Genomic DNA, 27147 nt, shown 5'->3' with positions numbered 1-27147 from the left:
ACCAGGGGGTTGTGAGGCTTAACCTTTAAAGACTTCTGAATCCCTCTGAAGGACTATCTAAAGTGCCTGTGTTGGTGGTGGTCCACCTCAGTAAAAGTACTTTGTCTTGTATGAACAGACCAATTATAGGGGTCTGAGTCTTTCTTTCAGCAGCGATCGCCTCACAAGTGAGCAGTTCATGTGTCTCCAGGACAGAAGGCAGGGCTGGGGGCTGCATCTCTGGTGTTCCAAGGTCCACGCGGAGGATATTTCTTGCCCCTCTGCTCCCCATTTGTGCCCTGACAGGAGCAGAAGGGCAAATTGTCCACAAAAAGTCACTCACCAATTGTCTGTCTTGATGGGCTCTAATCCTGTAAAGTCTGAGGGATGGTGGGGTTTTGTTGTTTTTTGCCACTGGCTTTGGTGGGATTTGGGTCAGGGCCTGACGGGGGGAGCAGCGTGGTGGGACGGAAACCTTCAAAGCAAGCTGTATAATCGGACTCCTGTTTCTCTCCCCCTGCAGAGGCGCCGCCTTCCTATGAGCAAAGCTGCAGCAGCGCCAACTCCAGCCTCAGCAACGGCAACTAACCCTGTGCTTGGAACCCTGAGGGTGTTGCCCCCCTCCAGGCACCACGGCTCCCCCGTCTGCCGCCGCGGCTGGTACAGCGCAAAGCATCTTATACCTGCAGCCCCCCGGGGGGCTAACGGCTCGTCCCAGGCTGAGATTTTTAAGCCTAGTTTTTTTTTTTTAAATAGAGAGTGGTGAGAAGCAGCATGGGGCGTGGTGTGTGGGAGGTGGGGAGGGGGGGAGATGTGTACAGCCCCCTCCCACTCTCTCCTGCTGCACGTAGTGGCAGAGACCTGGGCTGTCTTGCACAATGGTCTATGTTCCCATACCGTAGTCCAACACTTTATTTACTGCTTTATTATGGAAGCACCTGTGATGCCTTATCTAAAATGCTACTGAGTTGTGGTGGTGTCTCTACGGGCGGCGACGGCTGGCTTGTGTGGATTCTTTTGATGGCTGTTTTTTATGGGGTGGTTTTTGGGGTGCTCTTTCTAGGCGGCAATGGGCTCAGCAGACTCTCAGCCATCCTTCCCATTGGGCCTTTGGTGTGTCTGACTCCCTCAAAGCCCCTCCCACGTGCTCTGCACCCCCACTTTACACCGAATGAGTCGGGCGATGTCTGTCCCGCCAGGAGATCTCTTCCCAAAGGTACAGCCACAGAAGAGAGGGGTGAAAAGGGCCGACAATGCCGGCTCTCTGGGTTGCCGTGCTGCGGAGTGACTGGCTAGCTTCTTCCCAACGGTTGTGTGCTAAAACTTTGCCAGTACGTGACAAGTTAAGGGAGACTTCTGTAGCCATGAGCTTGATGATCTAGGCACTTGTCAGTAACCCTAGCAGGGTTTGTACTGGAGTGTCCCTGATGATGGGGAGAGGGGGAAGGAAGGAGGCATATATACAACTGCAGTGATTTACAATCTTTTCCTGGCATTTTTAAGCCAGTTTGTCGAGGTCTCTTGCTGGGATAGAATTCTCTAAAAATCGTATGGGATTTTCTGAGTAATGCAGCATCCTATTGGTTTCATCCCCTTTTTAAATGCTGTGGGACTGTGGTATAAGGGGGATAAGCCCTGCCGTGCCAGTCAAATCAGCTGGGGGCCAGAAACTTCCCAGGCACTTCCGTCTCCCAGTGTCCTGTAGCTCTCGCTCTGGATGGCGTGATCTCTCTAGTCCCACTCTCCACGGCTCTCAGCAGGCTGGAAACTGACAATCAAGCTTCAAACTTTCATCTGACTCTACCTCTGAACTCTCCCGAGATGCCTGATGGGGAAGCCCTGCCCTTTGAAACGACCCGATCCTACAAAAAGCTCTCCTCCCAAAGAGCCTCCTTTGTAGTAGCTGTGTTGGCCGTGCATCAGGTGTGAGCACCAGAAAGGCCCTTGGACTGTGGCCTGCTGTCTGCAGCTCCCTAGCACGAGCTGGGGCTCATTTGCCACTCGAGTGGGGTTCCCGGGCTCACAAGTAGAAATCGCTTTGCAAGCCGCAGTGCCATGCTGAACCAAATGAGCACACGCCGGGGGCGAGGTTAGGGGCATTTAGGGCCAACGTTTTTTTTCAACAGCTGCCTGGTGGTGGTTGTTTTTTTTTTGGGGGGGAGCCCAGCTTGACACCTTACAAGTCTGATCATTAGAAATGCTCATGACCCACAATGGAAATGGATGGGCGCTGTAGCCATTTTTCACCTCTGAGCGCTGAACCCCAGCTAAAGGGTCTCAAGATGCTCACCCAGTCGCAGAAGCCAGTTCCGTCATTCCTGCTCCAACCTGCCTGCATCTCCCAGGGCTGGCTCCTGTGGGACAGCTCACTTTCCTGTGCAAACCTCTTCACTGGTGTTGAGCTGCTTTTGGGGGGAGGGCAGAGGGGCAAGACCCATTCCCTCCCACCGCTGGCACGGTCAGTCACTGTCTGCACTGATGGTTATAGAATGATTAGCCGGGTCCGTGAATCTATATCTCTGAAATACAATCTTGTTTTTAATGACTGAATTCATAACAAATAAAATTTTAATGCTGTATTTAATAAATTATTCTGAGAAAAATGGAGTGATTCTCACAAACTGATGGTTTCTACATGCACATTCGGTGCAGAAATCTGCACCTATGATTTGGGATCATGGGGGGTGGGGAGGGGAACAGGTGTGGTGCTTTAAGTGCAGTGGAAGGTCCATCAAGGTCTGTGTGTGGACACAGCTAGTCATTGGGGGGGGGGGGAGAGGAGGGGTTTAATGGCTGGATCATGTCTCCTGTTCACTAGAGAGTGAATTGCCTGCCCTCAAAGCTACTCGAACATTGGCCAGTCTGGGCCTCAGGTGCTGTGTTCCCTCCATTCCCACTGCTTTGAAGGTACTTGGCACCTTTTTTAGGCTCAGCACAGCTGCTAGATTAGTTTGTTAATCGTAGAACATGCCTTGCTGTGCTGAGAACACACCGGTCATCAAAATGGCCAGCAGGTGTTGCCCGCTCCCTGGCGTAAGCGGAGCGCTCTGCAATTCGGGGCTAGTCTACACTGGAAGCGCTACAAAGGGCCGCTGCACCCCTGTCACGTGTGTAGTGAAGACGCTCTCTGCCGACGGGGGGGGAAGCTCTCCTGTCCGCACAATAAATCCTCCCCTGTGAGCAGTGGTAGCTGTGTCAGCAAGAGAAGCTCTCCTGCGGCCGTTGCTGTCCACCCTGGCGCTAGATCAGTGTAATATGTTGCGCAGGAGAGTGGCGTATTCTCACCCCGAGCGCTGTAAGTTGTACCAAAGTAATTGGTAGTGGGGACCTAGCCTTTGTGTCTAGGTTCAATACGAGCCAGGGAATTAGAGGAGGAAAATCATCTCCAGGAGAAGGAGGATGGAAATGGAATAGCGAAGATTGGGAGAAAAGGTTGGAACCTGATCAGTTTGGGCTCACGCCTAGGAAATGTGTGTGGTTTTTTTGTTTTTTTTTAAAAGCACCAACTATGGGCTGTTGAGCTGCTGCCGCCCTTCAGTTGCATCATCTCGGAGAAAAGCAGAACTAAAGGAAAGCCTCTAGAGAGGAAATTCTTTATTCTCCAGACGCAGCAGCTGCCTGCACTTGGGTTGTGAAAGTGAACGTGCAAGTGGCATGGCTCTTTTAAGAAGGTTTTGATGACATGAGCAATATGTCAAGGGCTTGGGAGGGAAATTAAAAGCCACTTAATGCTTCTGTCCCGGTTTTGAAGGATGGCTCAAACTCCTGCACTAATACATCCTCTCCAGTCAGAGCTGTCTGCTGCCCCACTGAAGGGGCTGGGACCGGTACCTATAATTCATCGGGTGTCCCAGTAAACTCTCTTCTAAAGAGAGGCAAGTTCATCTCTTTTTCTCTTCTTCCCCCTCAGGTACTTTGCTGACATTCTTGTAGGTTGGTCTCGTCAGGATCTGAATGCTGGCTGGGGCCTGTCCCCCACGTGTTCCCTGCAATGAGACGCTACCTCCTCCCTAAAAGCAGTTTTCTCCTGAAAGCGATGCTCACAGTCCTAGCTCTGTTTATGCAGTGCAGCTTGGCAGCTGCCAGGATCCCCACATTTCCTCCTGTGTAGTCTATGCTGCTGCCCCTTTCCCACACCCACTTTGCTCTTGCTCGAGTTCCTCCTTTTAATCCTCCTCCAAATCCCACTGTAGTCAATCATCTGCATCATCGTAGCCCCTAGAAGTCCCTGCGGTGGAGCAGGTATTGAACTAGGTGCTATACAGATGACAGAGATTTGGCAAAGAAATCTATAAGTGGCGATGGGCTTTGGATTAGCATGTGTTTTGGGCAGGTCTCTGGAGCTAGCTGTGGGTTTGGAAGAAGTCAGCATGCAATGTCTCCACTCAGTACTTTGGTTCTGAGCCCAAATCCCCATGCGGCAGGAGCGTGCTTTCTGAACAGAACCCACCTTCTGATCAGTGCGAGTCTCGGGAGAATTTCCTTAGTCAGAAGGGGGGGGGGATGATGATTGCGTGCTGCTGTGAGTGTGTGGCTTTGCTCATCAGGCTAGAGGCTACCGTGGCAGAGATGTTTGCAGGCAGTGGGGCTAAATGCCATGCTCTGGCGCTCCCATGCGGCCCCTTCACGCTCAGGGGGGTTGACGTGTCCTGGGTGTGATGGAGTGGAGTCTGACATAGCGCCTGGGGAGAGGAAAAGCAGGCTGGGGATGGGGGCTGTTCCCCCCAGCCCCCATGTAGGGAGTGGCTATTAAGGGCTTTTACCCACTTCGGCGTCACTGTTCCTCCCTCTCTGGCCCTGGGGGGAAGTGGAGGCTCTCTACCTATGAAGCTCCTTTGCTGGTACTAAATGGGCTCTTCCTGTGTTCTGGGAGTGGGGTCTCATGCTTCTCGCTGAAGCGTGAGCTAGAACTGTGACACCGGAGCCTCTGCAGAATTGAGTCCCTGGCGCACCCTCCCGCTTACTCAGCCAGCACTTGGCCTCCTCGTTTTTCCTTTTAAATCATGCATGTTCCTCCTGCCTGTTAGCATCCGGCACAGAGCACGGCGGAGAGGTCTGCTTTGCCCTGGACAGTCTTGCTTTGGCCTTAGTCTCCCTTGGTTTCTCCCATGTTCTAGAGCTTGCTCACCCGAACTAGTTCCTCTGGAGCACTGGGGTGGTTTAAAAGCCCTGTTGCCTTAAATGGGTCTCCCCTTCCACGCTAAAGAGCAGACTGATGTGCTGCATGTCATATCCCCTTGCTGAGCAGCACCTCCATCTGCAGGCTGCACGGGGCGGCGGGGGGCTGTGGGAATCTGATCTCTGATGGCTGCTGCCAGGAAAATCCGACTCCTTTCTTGATGCATCATGATGAGAGCCGTCACTCTGCTGGCTGCCCCACGCTGAGCAGCAGCAAGCTGACTATCAAAGAATCGGTAGGTAGCCTGGGTGAGATCTCCCTCGTCGGGTGAGGTGAGTGTTTTCAGGGAGGGGCGCTTGCTCCTCAGATGGGCTGTTTGCTGCTCCGGTTTATAATTGCTTAGGGCCTAGTCCTGCTCCACTCGCATGGCTCTGTGAAGTCAGTGGGAGCAGGTTTGGATCATAAATTTCCATTGGATGGCAGCTAAACTAGCTTAGCCTTTTCTGAAGTAGCATCAAGGTTCTTAGGAATTGCCCAACTGGATCAGCTGCATGGTCCATCCAGTCCGATGTTCTGTCTCTGACAGGTGCTCCGGAAGAAGGTGCAAGACACCCTGCAGATGTGTGGGATGACCCTGGCCCCAGGGAAAGCATTCTCCTGACGCCCACTAGAGTCTGCTCATGCTGTTTTGTGTCCCTTTCAAAACTGTTTGTTTAATCTTTACTGTTAGTACTCTGGATGTTCTCGTTATCCATATAAACATCCATTCCCTTTTTGAATCCCATTAAAGTCATGGCCTTGATATCATGTGGCAGTGAGTTCCACAGGATAAATGGGCTTTTGTATGGAAAAAGTGTATTTCCTTTTATCCATTTTGAATTAACTCTTCAGATAGTTCCATTGTGGAAAGGGTGAACGAAGATATTCCTTCTCTATCCCATTCATTATTTTGTTATTTATCTTCTACCCTCTTCTTCGTCTCCTTTCTAATCAGTCCCAATCCTGTCACTCTCTTTCCATTCTGAGAGCTTTTTCCAGGCCCTTGGTCATTTTCCTCTCCTGTCTCTGAATTCCATAACTGAGCCAGAGAGAGACTGTTCCTTGTCCATAGCTGTTTCTGGGCAGAGAATGGCATCCTAGTGCATTGTGATTCATTTAAATTCCTGAATTCAACTTCTTAAACAACTGTTCTACTTAAATAGAGATGGTCGGGGTGTGAGTGGTTTTTGTGTGTTTCTTTTTTGTTTTCTGCAAGCTAATCATTTTCCATACTAAGCATTTAGTGGAGAATACCAAAAATAGCTCCCTTCTGTCCTTTGTATTAGCTGCCTCCTTTTGTCTTTTGGACAGCAGGATGAGAACAAACAAATGTGGAGCTTCCATCTTTCCGGCTCTTTTAATGTTGTTTGTGTTTGGCTAAACACCTGTCACTTTACTCTGTACGTGAGAGGGAAAAGTTGGGGGCATGGCGTCTTTGTCTTGCAGATCAGTTTTTGCCTCCTTGATCAAGCAATTTTGCTTTTTCACCATGCGCGTGCTCCTAAATGCGTCTAAACACGGCCCTGCTTTCAGCCTCTTCCCTTTCTGTTCAAACCGTAATCTCGCTTACTTGATGGCTGGCTGTAGCCAGTTGGATTTTTCACCGTATCTCCTGCCAGGGATGCTGGAACCATGTGTACAGTGTGGGTGCTGAGAGCCATTGAACCAAACTGTAAATGATGGAAACCACTTCAAGACATGGGGGGCATGGCAGCACCCTATTTCTAGCACCTATTTCCTGGTTTGAAGCTATCGGGGAAAACCAGTGTTCCTCAGATAATCTGATCTTTTCCCTTTAATGTGGGGGGAGATTTTTGCTTCTCCTGCACTTCCTCCCTCTTCCCCCCCCCCCCTTTTTTTTTCTTGACACTACATTTTTATTAAATATACTCTGCTAGTGCCTGGGGAGAGGGGAAGCTTCCCTGAACCTCCAAAATCATCTAGAACATATGGAGTGTTTTTAGTGGGCTGCATTTTAAAGCACTCTCTGGTAAGACGGAGAAAATGTGTTTGGAACCTCCACCCGCAAAGTCTAGTAGGAACGCTCCTGTGTCCTTTGTTACAGCAGTTCCCGTGGTTTTAATGCTTCAGTGGCTCTTTTTACCCCCTTCTGGATTTTATACGACAGTATTTCTGCTGGCTCTATCCTGATTAGCACTTTGACGCATTTTATTACATGTTTAAAAAAAAATTTAAATAAATGAACTGACTTTCACACACTCACCAGGGTTTTTTGTCCCAGGTTTTAAACTACCACGTGTAATGACCATTCTAAGACTGGATGTAAATAAAGTTCTTGTTTTTGTAAGATTGCGTGTTGGCTCCAGGTCACTGTGCCCGTTGCCTGTCTTCCTGCCTGCCTCCTGCAAGTGGAGGTGCGGTGGGGGTTTGCGCGCCGTATGTAAAATGCTACAGAAGCCTGGTGCAAGTTCCAGTATGCATTAGTGGAATCCTTCACCCGGCCTCTGCTGGTTTCTACAAAGGACCCCCTAGTTTCAGCAATGGGGCGAGCTGCTCAATATTTGAGCTTACAGCTCTTCCTAATTGGAAACGTTTTCCACCTGGAACATCCATGGTGGGAGTTTGATATGAAGTAGCCCAATCAGTACCAAAGTGTTTATCCTCTGCTAGGTCTTTTAAAAACAAGAACCGGTGCCCCTACGAAGAGGCTGTAGCCTCCTGCTAAGTGCAAGTCCCAGCATTTACCTGCAGTGTAGGACTCTATAGGCTTATTTTAAAAATTACAAAATGCTGGTCTCCGCTTAACACTCTTGCTTCGGGGGCTGGTCTTCATGACAGTTGGAGAAGCTCGTGGGCTCTGGAGATCTGCAGAGAAATTCACATACATCCTGGCATAGGGGGTGGAGTGGGGAGGGGACAGACCATATCGGCAACTGTCATGGTTGTGCTGGCAAAATTCCCGGCGTAAATGCAGCTATAGAGATCGCTATGCCACCAGCAGCACTACAATACTGTTTTGGGGGGTGGAGGTTCCTGCACTGAGAGAGAGATTCCTGTTAGCGTCTGCTGTGTTTACAGCAGGGGACTCTCCTGCCATAGCTATGCCAGCAGAGGCTCTGTGGCATTGCCATAGCCTCAGGTGCCTTCCCTTTCTATAGGAGTTGGGTTACCTTTCTGCTTCCATTGACGCTCTCCTTCTCCTGCCCTCAATACTGCTGTATTTCCCCACGGCAGGCTGTGTGCAGCAGGGATCCCTGTGTGGGAACGGGCAGGGCAAGACGAAGCCTGGCAAACGCAGGTGGCATGAACCAGGCTGGCTCACGCAAGCAGGACAGGAGCACCCTCTTCTGGTCTCTCTGGTACGGCCTCACAACTGAGGCAGAAGAAGCGACGGAGCTATTGGCTGGTTCCCCAGGCTCTTTGTGCAGTACTAGCTGCTGCTTAAACAAAAATGGAGGATGGCTCATACGATGCATTTGTTCCCCTGGCTCTCTCTTCACTGGAGCCTGGGCCTAGAGGCTGTTGATTTTTTTTTCTCGGTGGGTGGCGTCAGTTGATGGCGTTAGAGCTGTGACAGCCGGGCTGGATTGAGACACCTCTGTGCTGCTCTTTCTTTGCCTCCTTCCTGCAGAATTTTAAGCATTCATTTTAAAAAGAGACGTTTCAAACCCTTCTAGGTGAGAAGAAAACTTTCCCCGGCCATGAGCAGAAGCATGACTGTCTCAGGCTGAGAGGGAAGGATACTCAATAAATGCAACATGGGCTAGGGCCAGGCTGAACCAGGCCCGAGGGGCAGAGAACATAGCAGCCTGAGATCACAGCAGCTGTTCAAATCATCCTGGGTTTGAAAAGAGGTGGCGAATGAGGACCCTGCCCTGGGGCACTGCCTGTGCGGAGCAGCTTGTAGGAATGAGGGCAAAGATGATCATCAGCAGGCTCTGCCTTGGAAAGCACCGGCTGACTTTCGTTTAGGTACTGTCTGTCTGTCTGTTACATAAAATGGCAGCGGTGTCCCACAGCTGAAGGTTTAATAATGGTCCTAGCTGGTTCCCTCCCCTCACAGCTTGCAGAGGACCAAATAATTTGTTTCCAGCTTCAAGAGAACTAACTGCCCCATGAAGCTGAGTGGAGGACAGAACGTACCAGCCTTAGAGGTGAAGTCTCCCTTGTCTATTACTAGCATCTGGAACTGGCTCATCCCTTTCCTAGGCCGTATTTTAAAACCCTTATTCTGGATCTCTCCGGGACGGAAGGTGAGTGGTTTAGGGCTAACTACGTCCTCCTTCTTTCAGCTCTGCTGCTGGTGAAATATATGCTTACAATTAGAGCTGGGCATATGCAGTTTCTGGGGCTCAAACTATTCACAAATATGGCTTGAATTCAAGAAGTAGTTATGACTGGAGAAAATAACACCTGCACACACAATGCTGTGTGGAAACAAAAAGTTTCAAGTTTGGCCAACTTCAAAAACCCCTGCCAACAGCCACATCAAAACAAAAAAACCAGAAAGTATTTGTAATCAACTTGAAATGAATTGGAAAATCTGGAGGGGGAAGATTGAGGTGACCTAAAACCTTTGGTTGATTTTTTGAATTATTTTGTTTTTTAGGTTTTTTTGAGTCAACAGAAATATTTGAAAAGCGAGTGGTTTCAGTCTCTATTAAACCAGATGTTGTTCAAAGGTACAACCCAGGGGCTAGCTATTAAATATCCAGTGCCAGTGTTGGTCCAGCTGCTGGTCTGCTCTAGCCTCCTCTTCCTTTGCCTGTCACTAGCGACATTGGAGAGTTGCCAGCCTTTGAATCAGCTTATCCCTGGCCCTGCTTTCTAGGGCCTGGCATAGCTGCTCCACTCTCTTGGCTACTGCAACAGTCAAAAATGTTTTTCCATGTCAGTAGCAGGGTCCAGTGTATAGGGCTTCAGACTGGGGGTGGGGGGCAGAATTGGGGCATGGGTAGTCATGCCTAATGGTCAGGGCAGTGGGCAGTTAGAGACCAGGAACAGCGCTGAGTGTCAGAGCTGGAATCCGGAGTCAGAGTCAAGGGTTGGTAAAGGTATGGGGTTATCTTGGAAATAAGTTAGTATTAAGGGGGCTGCTAGAAGCCTAGAGGAACATCCCAGATGTTTATCAAGCGTGAAGGGGACACAGTCGGGAAAATAGAGGCCTCTGGTTTCTAATGTTTGAAAATGAAGAGAAACATGGATTAATAAATTCCGAGGCCGGAAGGGACCATTGTGATCTAATCTGACATCCAGTCTCATACAGGCCAGAGAAGTTCCCCAAAATAATTCCTAGAGCAGATCTTCTAGAAAAACATCCAATCTTAATTTTAAAATTGTCAGTGATGGAGAATCCACCACAACCCTTGGTAAATTGTTCCAGTGGTTAATTACACTTGATGTTAAATTTACCCCAGTGTCAAATACAGAAGTAAAATAACCTCTCTACTTCTATTCGAGATTTACCTGTTTATGGATCCCAGGATCACATAAGCGCTCTTATCCACAGCGTCAAAATGGGAGCTCATGTTCAACTGATTATCCACCACAACCTCCAAATCTTTTTTAGTGTCATGACTTCCCAGGATAAAATCCCCATCCTGTAAGTACGGCCTACATTCTTTGTTTCCCCTAGATGTATATATGTACATTTAGCTGTATTAAAACACATTGTTTGCTTGCACCCCAGTTTACCAAGTGATCCAGATTGCTCGGAAACAGTGACCTGTCATCTTCATCTATTTACCACGCCCCCAATTCTTGTCATCTGCAAATTTTATCTGTGATCATTTTGTGTTTTCTTCCAGGTCACTGATAAAAATGTTAAATAGCATCAAGCCAAGAACTGATCCCTGTGGGACCTCACTGCAAACACACCTGTTCGATGATGATAGGTCTCAAAATGTAATTATAAATGGGCTATCAGTTAGCTAGTTTTTAATCCATTTAATGTTTATCACGTTAATTTTATATCATTCTAGTTTTTAAGTCAAAATGTCATGTGGTACCAAGTCAAGCACTTTCCAGAAGTCTATCACATCAACACTGTTACCTTTTATCGACCAAATTTATAATCTCATTTAAAAAACAAGTTAGTTTGACAGGCTCTATCTTCCATAAACCCATGTTGATTTGTATTAATTACATTACCCCAATTTAAATTTTTATTCATCAAGACCCGTATCAGCTGCTCCATTATTTTGCCTGGGATTGATGTCAGGTTGTCAGGCCTATAATTATTCAGGTCATCCCACTTACCCTTTTGAAAAACCAGCACATTAGCTTTCTACCAGTCTTCTAGAATTTCCCCAATGAGCCAAGACTTATTGAAAATCAACTTTCATGGTCTATTTCTTCTTGTTTTGTCACCCAGACTCCTAGCATTGGTGTAGAGACCTTTGGTTCCTTGATTAATTCATTCGTTTTTACTTAAACTTGTCCTTCTGGACGAGGCTGGACAGACCCTTGCTGCTTGCTTCTTCCACAGAGAATTGTCTTTGGAGGCTGCTGTGCAGTTTGGGGAGGGGCAGAAGAGACTTGTACCTGCCAGATTCTATTGGGCCTACATAGCAATGAGCTGAGAGCCAAAGGTGACCAGGTGCTGTGCAAGACCCAGGCCACCCCAGTAAGATAAGTGCCTGTGTTAAATACCTACAAACTCTGCTGATGTTTGAGGGTTGTGGTGTGGGGAGGAGAGAGAGAATTCTACAGAGCAGCTAACATAACAAAGGAGATCTATCTGGTAATAAGACTGGCAGTATATAAATGGTTATTAGACCCAGATCTGAGTTGTGCAGAAATATAAATTTCTGTTGAAGTTAATGGCAAAATGCCTATGGATTTTGTTGGGAGTAGGATTGGGCTCATTCTGAGTACTGAGGTCTTTGGAAGAAGAAATAGCAAAGATCAATGTCTGTCTCTCTAATCTAAAGAGATTCAGAGGGGTAGCCGTGTTAGTCTGTATACAACAAAAACGAGAATCCTGTAGCACTTTAAAGACTAACACATTTAATTGCTGCAGGCATAAGCTTTCGTGGGCTGCAACCCACTTCATCAGATGCAAGAAATAAAAATCAGATGGGGGTGTATATAGATACATCCAAGGGTAAGTTAGTCTAACTTAGACTTTGCTAACTACCCTCCCCATTGATGTTCCTTACCCTTGGATGTATCTATATATACCCCCATCTGATTTCTATTTCTTGCATCTGAGGAAGTGGGTTGCAGCCCACGAAAGCTTATGCCTGCAGAAATTAAATGTGTTAGTCTTTAAAGTGCTACAGGACTCTCATTGTTTTTAATCTAAAGAGAGTGTCTTGCCTGCTACCCTGCCCCGGCAGCATGATTTTACTGTAGCCTCCCTTGAAGCTTTCATGTGGTTCCACGAAAACTGTTCAGAAGGAGGAAGCATAAGCAATCCCACTGTGATCTTAATCAGATGAACCCTGCACTCTTGGATATCAGACACATACAGTATCCAGCATGCTCCACTTTTAGCCTCACTTTGCATTGTTTCTCAGCTGCCTTCCCCTCTCCTCCTTTCCCCCGCCCCTTGGACAGCAAAGGTCGAACTGACAGCTGTCAGGTAATTAAAGCACCATGTCCTTCTCTTAGAGCAATGGTTCTCAACCAGGGATCCATGTACCTGTGGGGGTACGCAGAGGTCTTCCAGGGGGTGCATCAACGCATCTAGATATTTGCCTAGTTTTACAACACGCTCCATAAAAAGCACTAGCGCAGTCAGAACAAACTAAAATTTCAGACAGACAATGACTTGTTTATACCGCTCTATACACTGACATGCAAATACAATGTTTACATGCCAACTGATTTATTTTGTAAGTATGTGGCAATAATGAGACCGTAAGCCATTTTTCACTAATAGGGTGCTAGGACATTTTTGTATTTTTAGATCTGATTTTGTAAACAAGTCCGTTTCTAAGTGAGGCGAACCTTGGCGAGTACGCAAGACAAATCCTCCTGAAAGGGGCATTGTCGGCTGGCAAGGTTGAGAGCCACTGTCTTGAACAAAAGACCAGGGTTGTGCTGAAGCGTGTGTCATGAAGATCGCTGTCCTTTAGGGGCTGAGCAAAGAGTGAGCCAGCTAGAGCCATGCACCCGCTCCACTCGCACTGCAAGGAGGTTTTAAAAACCCCCGTAAACCGAGCACCCTTTGCAAAAGACTGTTCTACACCGGCACAAAGTCCCACTTCCTGCTGCACTGCGGCTCCTGGTCTACACGTGGTTCTCAGCCCTGGATGGCAGCAGCCCTCCAGCAGCTCCTGGGGCTCCCACCCTTTTTGCTCCTTTACTGAGCTCCCTGTGACACAAACGCCCTGCTCTGCAGGGATCCTTGGCAATGCTCGGGCCTGCTGTTCTCCTGCCAGTTGCAATAAGGCGTGGGAGAGGGAAGGACTTTTATTTTGACTGCAGCCTTCCCTGCTCGTTCTGCCCTGCTGCCATGGGGTGGCAGCAGCCTGCCTCTCATCTCTGTTTCTCCTCCTGCATGGTGGCCTAGGCAGGCTGGGGCGCTCAGGCCTGTGGCCTCCTGCTTTTGTGCGTCCTGTATTCGGCAAAGGAGCCGTGGATGGCTTTTTCTTCTCCCCTTCCACCCCGTTTTCTGGTGATTCGTCCGTGTTCCAGCCAGGGGACGGAGGGGAGAGCAGAAGGGCCGATGCACCCCTGTGTAGTAGATGACGAGCCTAGTTATACATCCATGCAATGCAAAAATCCGGAGCCTAGGAAATGGGAGTTGCTTGCAAACAGCCATTTGAGTGTGCCTTTGAAATGGCTGATCCTGGGGGGAATGGACATGCTGTCATTGAGGGACAGCAAGAACTAAACTCTGGGTCAGAACCCCAAGCCTGCCATAAGAGGCTGGATGTGTCCCATGGGCTCAGCTGGTGGCCAGAGAGACCGGGCTTAGAGCTGTTGATTGATATAAAGGGAGTAAGAGACTAAACCTGTGGCAATGGCCCTGGGCTGTTTTTCCCTGTGGGGGATAATACCTGCCTTTTGGATGAGCCAGTGCACTCTACAAGCAATATCATGGAGCTGCAGAAAGATCATTGTGAGCTGGGGCAAATCCAGCAGGCCCGGCTGAGCAGTATCGACAAAGAGAAACTCCTTCCGAGGCTGGGAAATAGCCCCGCGTTGGGCTTCGAGCTAGACTCTGTATGGCGACCTACCTTGAAAAGACCGATGCCTGGCATGTGTCCCCTCTGCCAGCCTTGGAGTAGGGAGGCGATTTGCGGGGAGTTGTGTTTTCCAAACACATAGGATCCCCCTACCCACATGGAATGGAGAGAACACTCAGATCTGCTTCTAGTTATAAATAGTAGAAGGCAGGTTTGTCTTGTAATTAGAGCAGGGGGCTTGGAGTCTGGACTCCTGGTTCTATCCTTGTCTCCACCTCTGACTCACTGTGTGACCTTAGGCAAATCACTTAACCAGTGCATCTAAAAACTAGGATATGATATCTTCTTGTCCAGGGAGCTGTGGATCTTTACCCATTAATGGTGGTGAAGCACTTTGGCACTTTTTAATCAAAGGATCACAGAGAAGCACAGGATATTGTTCTATTGAAAACTCCCATCTGATTTTTGTTTTCAGTTGTTTCCTTTTGGGTGGCTCATTTGAAACACATGAAATGAGCCTCCTGGTAACTTTTTTCTTCCTGGCTGAGTCATTTCTACTTTGGACTCAGCGGAAGCAGACCCAGCTCTTGAATATTCAGGGGCGAGTAGTTAGTATGCCATAGAAGTTCTGCTTTTGCTGAGCCCTCCATGGAAATGATGAGGTGAGAAGGAGAAATATATCCCTTTCCTCCCCTTTACCTGGCTTTGTTCGTGCTGCTCCTGGAAGGCACTGGGGTTGCCCTGGGCTTTTAGAAAGACTATGTTAGGGGATTTACCACCAGGAAGCAGAATCAGAAGGGGAAATATTGCACCTGTATTCAGAAGAGGTAGAGCTTAGTCACCTTCGGTCCCGGCCTGCTCCTTTCTTTACCTCCTGTTTTGGAAACATAGATGCCCTTTTTTCTCTGATGATCTATGTGATGGTGTCTATTATCCCTACCTGTGGACAGTGTCTGCACCTCACTGACCGAAAGAATAAAGAACCTCATAAGGCAGCTGCCCCGTCAAAACAGACCCATTGCTTTGGAAATTCAGGAATCTCTGCTTCCTGCCATACCCAGTTCACATTGAAAAGGTACAAGGAGCAACTGAATAAACTGCTGCAGGGTCGGGACAGGAATTGCACCAAACTCCCCCGGAAAATTCAGTTATTCCTTCAGGTTCACAGATTTCTGGTGTCTGCATTTTTGGGTGCTCTACTTAAGCCACCTTAACTTAGGCCATGCTTACACTTGAAGCACTTCATTGGTATAGTTGTTATATCGATGTACTAGATAAGCAAAGTGCTCCTGGTGTTTAGCTGATGCTGGCAAAGCTGTGCTTTGTACCAGTTCAGTAAAACCACCCCCATGCGTAAAACAAGCTATACCGGTAAAAGCACAGCTCTGCCTGTACAGCTGCACGTACAATAGGGACTTCTGCCAGCAAGTTTCTGTCAGGCAGGGATCACACCTCTTCCCACCCTTGACTGGGGGAGCTATGACAGCAGAAGTCTGGAGTGTAGAACTGGCCTGAAGTCCAATTTTCAGAGGTGCATCTTAAGGAAGTTTGGAGTCTGCTGCACCACAGAGAATCAAGTGTAAGACATCTCAGTGAGGAAACCCCAAAGTTGGCAGCATCCCAAATTGGTGAAAACTCCTCAAAATCTGCCTGTATCCCGCAACACTTCAGTTCAGCCTGTGATTTCACTCCAGCAAGCAATCTGCAGGGGGAGGCTGATGAGTCAGGCTTGAACAATTCTCTCTTGACTCAAAAGCTTTGGAACGCTGTGAACCTAGCACAAACAAGAAGAGCTAATGGTTGGCTGTTGAATTAAATTCCAACAGGTGCATAATCTTTCCCGTTGTCTTGTAAAGTTTCATCAGACAAATCCACAAACAAATTTTTCCCTTATTTTGTTACCAAACCATGTCTAAATTCTATGGAGATTTTTCACATTAGCGTGGGTGGAAAATGTGGACCAAATTATGCAACCCTGAAAAAACTAGAGTGTCTCCTTTTAAGACAATTGTAGACACAGGCATAGCAAGGATTAGAATTTGTCCTATAGTGCAAAGGCCTGGTCTACACATAAAGTTAAATCCATTTCATTAAATCACTTTACCTTTAGGGAAACGTGCAACTTCTGGGCAAGCCCTACCCAAGCAATGCTCTAGCGCAGTGGTTTTCACCTTTTTTTCAGTTGCAGACCCCTAAACAATTTCAAATGAAGGTGCAGACCTCTTTGGAAATCGTAGACATAGACTACAGCCCCCCGGGGGTCTGTAAACCACAGGTTGAAACCCCCTGTTCTAGGGTAACAACAACCTTTCGCGGACCTCTTAGAATAGTCTGCGGCCTCCTAGGTGCCTGCGGCCCATAGGTTGACATCATGTAAACACCTACTACGGTAAGAAGATGTCAGTTTCTCTTCTGCAGGGTAGAAAGGGAACTGTCAAGATTCATGGGGAGTTTCTTAAGGGAAAGGGACAAAGCCACACGTACACAAGGAACTGCTTGCCTTTAATACCCCCTCCTCTCCAAATGAATTCTTGGAGAGGTGAGGGCCAGATAAGTTTGAACTGAGGTGATTAGGAGAGGACATAAGGAAAGAAGATGGGATTCTCCTGAGTCTGCGGGTGCCTAACATGTTTGTTTCACATCATAACTCAGGGCCAGAATGGCAGCTTGCCACAGGGATGGGTATCTGCTTATTCTTCACCCCTGAAAGAGCATAGAGGAGGGGTGTGAAGAGATGGAACAGGGGTACAAAGATGCTTAATAAAGATGGGCCCGTTCTGGATTCTAACACTTCTGAACTTTGGGCTGGTGGATGCGCGAGGAGGTTTCAAGTGCGAGCCAGAATGTTGCAAAGGGCCCTTACCACTATAATGGACCATCGCCCTGACTTTGCATCACCCCACAAGTGGGGGGTACTCAGAGTCATGATCTGCATATTGGGGCTTAAACAACGAGAGTCCTGTAGCACCTTAAAGACTAACAAATTTCTGCGGGCATTAGCTTTCGTGGGCTGCAACCCACTTCGTCAGATGCATATTGGGGCTTGTGTACTTCTCTAGTGAGCACCCCATATGGGAGATCAGCAGCTCTTGAAAAGCAGGGCTGGTAAGTAGGTTTTTTTTTTTAGATTAATTAATTTAGTTCTGTATTGTACAAATCAAGCCATTCACTCACACTGCTGGTTACAGTTCAGAGACTCGTGATAAGCTCCTAATTCGATGCATAACGTGATGCCTGGCCAAAGAACAAGCTATGTGAATGCGAAGAGAGACAGGGCAGGGACTGTCTTTTTGTTCTGGGTTTGTACAGTAACTAAGCACAATGAGGTCCTGGTTGGTGACGGGGGCTCCTAGGTGCTACCATGAAACAAATGTATAATAATAGCAATACACAGAGAACCTCGCCATCTGCCAAAGACAAACAGCAGCATCAACACAATATTGCCAGGCCTTTGGTCTGGCTGCACATTTGAACAACCTCCCTGCCCCCAATGGGTTGCGGGCTCTAGGAAATAAATCAATCTATAGGGTAAGGGAGGGGAATATTGTTTCCCGAGGGAGCTGATGTATGTGTAAATTCTAATCAATGGGTGGTGTTGGTTCTCACTTCATAAAATTGGAGGCCCTCCGAAAGAGAGACTTCTTCACAGAAGAGGGGAGCTATGGGGGTTGAATCTGCTCTCCTCTCTCGTCGTTTGTCACTGGTGTTACTCCATTGATTTCTACTGTTGTAAGGAAGATCAGAATCAGGTCCAATGAGCTAATTCAACTGTTAAATTTACAGTATTTACTCCCCTACTTACAGGGTCTGAAACGTCTTTGTCGAATACTTGTAAAAGAGTTAATTGTTTCACATTAGCGGATTTACAATCCTGTGGATTAGGGGATTCCTTTCAGGTATTCCCAGAGGGAGGCCTACTAGCTGTAGGACTTTCACACCATCTTGGTGGGGAATGTGACAAATGCTGGTGAAAATCTTACACAAAACCCCCTCTGGTCCTGAAATGGTGTGTGGGTTTTTTCAAGCAGTTTTTTCTTTATTCAAGAAAAGCTATTAATACATTTCACCCACTCTTTAAAAAGAAAAAAATGTGGGGGAGGTAGAGGGCTGAAAGGGAGTTTGCAAAGATTCAATCCTCTCAGCCTTTGACAAAAGGATGGGGGAACCGTCCTGAAGTGTAGGAAAGAACTGAAAGGTTTTAATTGGCATTAGCTTTTCCTTAGGCCCTAGTGCCTCTCTTCTGGACACCATCAGCTAAAATAATGGCTAATGCTGGGTAATACTACAATATTTTCAGATCTTAGAGACTTTTATTAGTCAGGGACTAACATTTGTATTTGGTTAACAATTAATGGATTTCCCCACTTTCATCCCCACATAAACACATCACCAGCCTTTTCTTTTACAGGGAATGTTTTGAATGAGGGTAATTTTCCATCCTAAAACAGGTATTATATGCAGCAGCCATTCGATCCGATTGATTTTTTGTACAAAAATCAAAGCCCAGCTCTCTACAGAAAAGAATTCTGAGCTTCCAATTACCAAGCAAACCCCTGCTGTGAAATCATAAAAATCAACATTTACGATCTAAAAAAATAATGATCCTTGAGGTACCAAGATTCTCTAGTTACTGTTTGTTTTTTTTAGCTGCTTTATTCCATACGCCTTTCCCTTATTGACTTCACTGGAAGCTGCTGAGTACTTCTCGCTTTTGAAAATCTGTCCACTTATTCAAGCATCTAAATACAGATTTAGGAGGCCGAAATGAAAATCTTGGTTCATGACATTTTGTGGCGCTCACAGGCAAAGCAACAGCATCCAAGTACCCAGAATTTGAATCTGGGCACTAATTGCTTTATGATTAAATAACAAGCCATCTTTGTCTGAAAAGCGAAGTTAATGCCATTTGCCTGGAGAATGTCAGAAAGGATCATAAGAGACACGATCATCTCATGCACTTGACTGTTGTTGCATATTCCTCAAAAATGCCCTCAGCAACCCATAAAAGATAGGTTCCTGTGCTCTTTTGATTAGTCTCAGCATGGTCCATTAACAATCCCATTCATAAGAGTAGAGGATTTGGTCAAAAAGCTCCAGTGTTGTGCGGCAGGCCGGGTGGTTTCTCTTTGCACCTACGAAGCGGCTGACTTCCCGGGGTGCGGTGCATTTTGCTAAATGCTTTGACCTCCTTCAGCCTAACGGGTGAAATGTTATCCCGGCTACGTACAGCTGGAGAGAGAAAGGAGGCACGTAGCCATGCTGGGGAGGATCCGCCAAGAGTGTATTTGATGGGGCAGGCGGAGGGAAATCCTGGCTCAGATGTTAAATGTCTCCTTGAAACACCTGCACCCGGGGGCCTGTGATTTTGTTTAAAAACGGCCCTAAATGATCTTCTGCGGGGCGGAGTGTCTTCTGCGCTGTTCGGGGGGGGGGGGGTGTCTTCACAGAACCGACTCCGGCACCACTTGCAAAGGCATCCTCTGCCTGTGCACCCGGCGGAGATGGGGGGTGCCCCTCCGCCCAGCCCGCACGGGGGGAGTCCTGGGGGGGGGTGTGATTCAGGGCGGGGTGCCACGAGGATGGACGCGGGGGGGGCGGATCCAGCCCATGGCCCCCCCCGTGGCCCCGCGTGGGGCGGACGTCGGCCGGCGGCTGGGTTCGGGGCTAACTTCGCCGGCCCGGCCGGGCAGTGACACGCGTGGGTGGGTGGGACCCGAAGCGGGGCAATCGCTCCTGAAGGGCCGGACCGCACGGGCCCAGACTAAAGGGCTGACTCCTGCCCCCGCCGCTCGCCCGCCACCCCCCCGGGCTCCGCCCGCCGCTCGGATCTGTCTCTGGGTCCCAGCGCCCCACCCCAGTCGCACGCCCCGCTAGGGCCCGCGTGTACGGAACGAGGGCTCATGGGGGCCGCCATGACGCTTCACGGGGAGAAAAGGCCGGGGCAGATGGGCGCCGCCATGACACTAGGCGCATGCGCGCTGGCTCACGGCGGCGCTCCATTGAGAAGAATCAGGGGAAGGGGGAGGGGGCGGAGCCGAGGTGTGAGGCGCCGCCGAAGGGGGCGGGGCTAGGCTCCGGGGCTCCGGCCATGGCCACTGTGGATGCCGAGGTGAGTGAGAGCGGCAGCGTCCATCTACCCCGGGCGGGGAAGAAGGCGGCGGGAGGGGGGGCGGGTTGAGTGGTATCGCCCAGGGCCAAGCAGGCTCTGTGTGAAGGGGGCCCTGCCACCCGCCCGCCCCATGGTTCAGTCCAACTCCGCGGAGGGGAAGAATGTGGGAGCTGCTGCCATTGTGTGCGCCGGGCCCGGGACTCTGTATAACTAACACCCCTCCCCGGCTAACCAGTGGTATGGGCCATGCAGGTGCCGGGGCCCCCGATGGGCAGCATCTATGCAGGTTCCGGGGCCCATGTGGCTGTGAGCCCGGCAGAGGTGGTGGAATTGAACCATACAGCACCCGGGGCCCGCGGGCGGGGGAGGAGGGCGGGCGGGCGTGTGAGCGCCGCGGGGCCTTCCCCCTGCCGTGGTATGGATCATTCAGGGTCCCGGGCCCAAGGCGCCGCTGAGCCATTCGGGAGGCAGGGCCCCATGCGGCGTGTTCTGAGCCATGCAGGGTCCCGGGCCCCGCTCGCGGGGCGGCTGTGAGAGAGAGACAGAGAGAGAGCCGGGCAGGGGGCGGGGCGGTCACGTGGCGGGGAAGGGGGGGGGGGGCTGGGCGGGCTCGCGAGGGGGTCGCTCGGGTTCCCCTGAGCGGCGGAGCGGAGCCCGCCTGGCCGCGCCCGGCTCCGGGGGCTGCGGTCGCTTCCCCGGGCTCCTGGTTGAGGGGGGCAGGAGGAGCCTCACGGGGGTCGGCGGCCCCCGGGTTATCACCGGCCCCCTAGGGCCTGTCACCCCCCGCACCCCTCGTCGGCCCCAGCCCCAGCTGTCCCCGGCCCCATAGTTATCACCGGCCCCATAGGGCCTGTCACCCCCCGTCCCCATCGCCGGCCCCACGGTTCTCACCGGCCCCAGGGGCGCAGCTGGCCCCAGAGGGTTTGTTACCCCGGTGCCCCTCGCCGGCCCCAGCACCCCCCCCCCCTCACTGGGCCCATCACACCCTGACCCCGGGGGGCAGCTTCCGAGGGCCCCTCCCTGGCGGTGGAGGGGTGAGTCTGAGGGATCATTCACCCCGGAGACCGTTCGGGTCCTGCAGGGTTTGGCCCCACGCCTGAGTGAGGAAGGCGAGGGGGTCTGGTCTGTTTCTTACTCACTGATGAGATTTCAAGCACCTGCCAGAGGGGACGCTGATCCCCCCGGCTCGGTAAGCACAGCGGATACCTGCTTGCCTTTCAAACAGGCCCACCTTCGGGGCTGCTCCAGTGCTCAATTTGTAATGAAAGAGGGGCCGGGGCAGTTTTTTTTGCGTTCATACCTGATGCAGCAAGTCCACAGGTGCCGGGTCTATGAACTGCCAAGCCTAGAGGCGCCAGGGCTCAGCTCTGGCAAGCCCTGGAGCAAATTAAGCACTGGGCCAGCTCCATCTCCCCCCAGAATAACCTTGTGATCAGTATGTCAGTATCACTCATGCAGTCCCAAGTAACTCAGGATATTGCCTTAATACTCTTCTGCTCTGCCCTTCCCCCCATTGAAATCAACATCAAATTCCCCTCTTCTTCCAAGTTAACCAATGAGTACAACATAACTCCCACATGCACAACCAATTAATCAAAGGGTGGGGTTTCATTCCTGCCCACACAACTCAGTTATAGGGTATGTGGAGGTTTTGGAGGGATGCATTTAAAATAAATACAACCTCTTTCTTCTCAATCAAACATGAAGTTGGAGGTGGTGAGAAGGAAATACATTTCTATTAAAGAGGCCCATTCTAAATTACATTGAGGAAAATGAACTTTCAAAAAGAGCCAGAAGTTGGCATCCGCAGAGGGCTTGGGTGTGATGGGACTGTGGGGAATGGGGTAGGCAATTTTTCCATTGGAGAAAACAACTTTTAGGGCCTAGGAACTTTTAACGATAAAAACCAGGCTGCTCTTGGTTGCTAAATGTGTACTGGCATTCCTTTCACTTTCCCTTTGCCTGCTTGGCAGTAGTTTAGATGAGGAGAGCTCTGAGTTACTACAGAGAATTCTTTCCCAAATTTCTGGCTGCTGGTTCTTGCCCACGTGCTCAGGGTCTAATGGCTCGCCATATTTGGGATTGGGAAGGAATTACCTCCATCACCCGACCCTCACTGGCAGAGACCTTGAGAGTTTTTTGCCTTCCTGTGCAGCATAGGAAACGGGTCACTTGCAGATTTAAACTAATGTATTTGGGTGGATTCTTTGTAACTTTTAAGTCTTTAAATCATGATTTGAGGACTTCAGGAACTCAGCCAGAGGTTAGGGGTCTATTATAGGGAGTGGATGGGTGAGATTCTGTGGCCTCTGATGTGCAGGAGATGAGACTAGATGATCATCATGGTCCCTTCTGAGTTTAAAGTCTGTGAGTTGGTGCAGCAGCCTCTACAGTCAAGGTTATGTGGATCACAAAAAGGTGATGTTGAAGAACTGGAGAGCCCTCTGGGTCGTATATGGGCTTGGAGGTTGTGACACACTTTCTGGGGGAGGTGGAATGTACTGGAGCTGGAATGTACTGGAGCTTTGTCAGAGATCTGACCGTGAACTCAGACTGTAAAGTTTCCAGCCATGAAGATTTTATTTCGACTCATCAGTAACGTTCAGTAGTTTGAAGTGCACCGAGTCTGAAACACTAGGGAATACATCAAATTCAAATCCAAAATCCCTGAAGAAGTGGTGTTTATTAACTACCCTCACTGCGTGATGGCAATTAGGTGTCAGATTCATACCTCTAAATAGCCCCAAAGATTACCCAGATTCATAGCTCTAAACGTCCCACACAGGAATATAGACATCACCCTGAGCATCTAAGATACCTCTTTGCTTGCTCTGCTACTGAATGCAAGACTAAGACTTTCCCCAAAGCTTTCTTTTTGAACATAGTTTCAGAATATACAAGCTGCACCAAAGGGAAGAGTAAACACTAGCTTGCAGCAGTGAACAAGACCTTTCATGTGCATAAGAGAGCAGACAGGATAACAATGCTGTTGTATATTTATGTATCAACTGGATACAAACTGCTGCAGTTTGATAATTGGATACATCCCCGTAATATCCACTAAGCCCAGTTAATGATTAGTATCCTCCAGCAGCCTACCTACTCCTTACGTTCCAGGTGTGCAGTAGTATATGTTGTAACCTTTCACAGCTTTTTGGTTTAATCCTGTATTCAAAATACTGCCGCATGGTAGAGGGAATTTCACCCCCCTGTGGGATGAAGTTTGTGGCAGAGCTTTACAGGTGATAATATTCGCAGTTCTTTGTAAAATACTTTGAAGGTGGGAAACTCTATCTAAATGCTTGTCCGGTGAGATCTTGAATTTCTTAATCACGGAAAGCTCTCATTAACTTCAGCAGTTGTGCTCCATATACATCGTCTTCAGTTGCAGTCTAAGGCCTGATCCTGCTGCCCTTCCTTATTCATGTGAGTAATAACAGTAGGGCTTTTAAAGGGGACCAGGTATTAAATCTTGCTGTGTGATTTAAGAGTTAGCATCCAGGCAATCCCATCATTTGAATACACCAAATTCTGCCTTCAGCTACAGTGGTGTGACCCCATTGATTGAGGTGGTGCTGCATGGCTGTAACGGAGGGCTCTTTCCCCAGTAACTTTTCATATACAGTTTAGTCTTGCAAATACAAATATACACATACTGTGGGGGAAAATCTCCAAGGGTCTTGGCTGAGGGCTGTTGCGAATACAGTTTGCTGGAGAAAATATTGAGTAATACGGCTCTGAGGTCACCGGCTTAATATCTACAGACACAACAGTGGGATGTGGGGGGAAATGATGAGTTATTTGGATCACTTGCATAATTCACTCTTTCCTCCCCCTCTGTCCCTGCCACCTCCCAAGAAGTTTATGGACCAGATTCTCTCCTGATTTATACCCTATGTAACCCCACCAACACCAGTGGGGATAGAGTGTGTGTAAATCAGGGCAGAATACTGGAAACTGATGCCGATTTTTAGATTGGCGGCTAGCAGTTTGGTTTGTAAGGGTTAGAACGGGAAAGCAGGAACTGACTTATCCTTCTCTGTCATCTCATGACCAATTTGTATCGCCAGATGATAACAATAACACTTAGTGTTTATAGAGCACTTGCCCTTAGTAGAACTCTCAGCACTTTACATCAGAGGTAAGTACCCTAGTGAAGAAATTGAATGGGATTGGGGAATTGTGTTGTGGCTAAAAAAATCATGGTTTGTTCTTTCCTGTGTGAGCTTTGTGCTCAGAAAACAGGGTATTTCTGATTTACCCAAGGGGAAGAAAAAACATTTGTAATCTGTATGGCAAGTGTCCACACCAGCCTTTACAAAATTGTTGAGTACCTTGAGTTACCTGGCAATCCGTTAACTTTAGATAAAAATGTCTAGAGTAATCAAGCCCTCCCCGCCCCCAGCCTCGGCATGGAACAGTATTTAGCATCAACCTCAGCACTGAAAGGCAGGTTTGTTCTCCGTGATTACTATACTGTGGCAAGCCATATAGGGTGGGATTCATAGATTCTGAGGCCACTGTGGTCATCTAGTGTGATCTCCTGTATGACACAGGCCAGAGAACATCTCCAAAATAATTTCTGGAGCAGATCTTCTAGAAAAACAACCAATCTTGATTTAAAAATTGTCAGTGATGGAGAATCCACCATTATCCTTGGTAAATTGTGCCAATGGTTAATTACTCTTACTGTTAAAAACTAACTCCTTAGTTCCAGTCTGAATTTGTCTAGCTTCAACTTCCAGCCATTGGATCATGTTAGACCTTTCTGTGCTAAACTGAAGAGCACACTATTAAATATTTGTCCCCCATGTAGGTACCTATCGACTGTAATCAAGTACACCTTAATCGTATCTTTGTGAAAATAAATAGATTGAGCTTCTTTGCTCTAACATTACAAGGCAGGTTTTCCAATCATTTAATCATCCATGTGGCTCTTCTTTGAACCATCTCCAATTTATCAACATCCTTCTTGAATTGTGGGCACCAGAACTGGTCACACTATTCCAGCAGTGGTTGCACCAGTGCCATATACAGAAGTAAAAGAACTTCTCTACTCCTACTCAAGACTTCTGTGTTTGCGCATTCCAGGATCACATTAGCTTTTTGGCCCCAGTGTCACCCTGGGAGGTCCTGTGCAGCTGATTATCCATCGCAAACCCCAAATCTTTTTGAGAGTTACTGCTCTCTAGGCTAGAGTCCCTCATCCTGTAAGTATGGCCTACATTCTTTTTTCCTAGATGTATACATTTACATTTAACCATATTTAAATGCATATTGTTTTCTTGTGCCCAGTTTACTAAGCACTCTAGATCTGAATCAGTGGCCTGTCCTCTTCATTATTTACCACTCTCTCAATTTTTGAATCATCTGCAAACTTTATCAGTGATGATTTTATTCTTTCTTCCAGATCACTGATAAAAATGATAAACAGTGTAGGGCCAAGAATTGATCCCTGTGGGAACCTATTGGAAACACATCCCCTTGATGATGACTCCCTGTTTACAGTTACATTTTGAGACCTAGCTGTAGCGCCATAGCTGTGCCCGTGTAGCATCTGTAGTGTAGAGATACATACTTTTTTATGATACCTTAAGTAGTTCATCTGCATTGTGACTGATGGTTGAGAGCTTAGTTAATTAACTTTCCTGCAAGTATGATATAGACAACATCCACACAAGGGATACCTGCCTTCTTTACTGCTCCTGCAGATGATCTTTGTCCATTGCAGGTTTTTATGTAAGTTTAGTTTGATTCTTTAGATCTTGGACCTTGGAGTCAACAGTATGCTGAAGATTAAAGCTTGGGGGCTTGACTTGCTTCTTGCGTTCACCAGTTATACCCCATGCAGTGTAGGTCCATTGAGTTTGGTGGAATTATTCTTGATTTGCAGCAGCATGAGTGGGAAGAACCCCAAGCCCTGGGTCTTTTAGAGATGTGCACTTTCTAAAATGATAACTTGGGGAAAAGCTCCCTCACAGTACACGGGGCCCAGGCAAACCCCTAAAGGTTGCGTTTTGTCTGTAATAAATAAGGCGTGGGTACGTCCCCACCCAGACATTTGTGTCAGGGTTGTGTCAGTTTGCTAGTCAAGGCATGTCTTCCCAAGGTCTGTGGATGAACAAAGGTGCTGGCACGTCTGTTGTGTGAGACAATCACCAGCAGGTTCTGCAGTTTTCACCTTGGAGAAGTAGCCCTTACATAAGCTTGGAAACAAGTAGATTACAAGCAAGGATGCAGTTTCTCCTCGGTCCAGAGCAAGTTATGTGAAAATTGGTGTCTAGTTCTGTGCTGAATGTAGGCTTTGAATAAAGTAGCTCTCGTTACAAATGCTTTTTTTTCTTCTTTTATCGGTTCATCTGTAAGATGCTTTTATCTTTAAAGATGCCAGATAGCAAGTCAACCACAAAGGGCCAGATTCTCAAGTGCTCCGCATCCACCAGGGGGACCAGACTGTCTAAGGAGCTCAGCACCCATGACTTCGGTTGTGACACACACGGCTAGCTTTTCAACAGAGGACCAACATGCTGAGCACTTTTGAAAATGTGGCTCAGTGATAAGACTCTTCCCTGGCTTTGAGTCTTGCTCTTAACCCCTGAGCCAGCAAGGGCTGGGCATGCTCTATAATCAGCTCCTGCAAATACTTTGTGTTGTGGATTAAGAGATAGCATTTACTGGCTCCAGCGGCCCCCCCCCCCCCGGCTGGAAGAACAATACTGTAATAGGCCATTGAGTGTAGGGATGCAGGAAGAGCTCTGGGCAGAATGAGAAACAATCACTCCATCTAGGTGACTTCCTCAGAG

At 48.4% G+C, this 27147-nt stretch overlaps 2 protein-coding genes across 2 annotated transcripts in view; both read left to right on the top strand.

The window, feature by feature from the left end:
- The window catches only part of ARRDC1 (arrestin domain containing 1), a 56258-nt gene extending 53672 nt beyond the window's left edge, over window positions 1-2586 (top strand). Inside the window, exon 8 of the mRNA XM_067542178.1 lies at window positions 503-2586. Coding sequence (XP_067398279.1) covers window positions 503-567 — 65 coding nt within the window. The 3' untranslated portion in view covers window positions 568-2586. The remainder of the gene's footprint in view (window positions 1-502) is intronic.
- A 17708-nt stretch (window positions 2587-20294) lies between these two features.
- Window positions 20295-27147, top strand: part of EHMT1 (euchromatic histone lysine methyltransferase 1) — a 159601-nt gene continuing 152748 nt past the window's right edge. Inside the window, exon 1 of the mRNA XM_067542174.1 lies at window positions 20295-20344. Coding sequence (XP_067398275.1) covers window positions 20324-20344 — 21 coding nt within the window. The 5' untranslated portion in view covers window positions 20295-20323. The remainder of the gene's footprint in view (window positions 20345-27147) is intronic.

This window comes from Emydura macquarii, unplaced genomic scaffold (genome assembly GCF_026122565.2).
Source record: "Emydura macquarii macquarii isolate MOO-44397 ecotype Brisbane River unplaced genomic scaffold, CSIRO-AGI_Emac_v2 contig_691, whole genome shotgun sequence".
Taxonomy (NCBI): domain Eukaryota; kingdom Metazoa; phylum Chordata; order Testudines; family Chelidae; genus Emydura; species Emydura macquarii.
The sequence above is the reverse complement of the archived record's forward strand: the minus strand, read 5'-3'. Positions and strand labels throughout refer to the sequence as shown.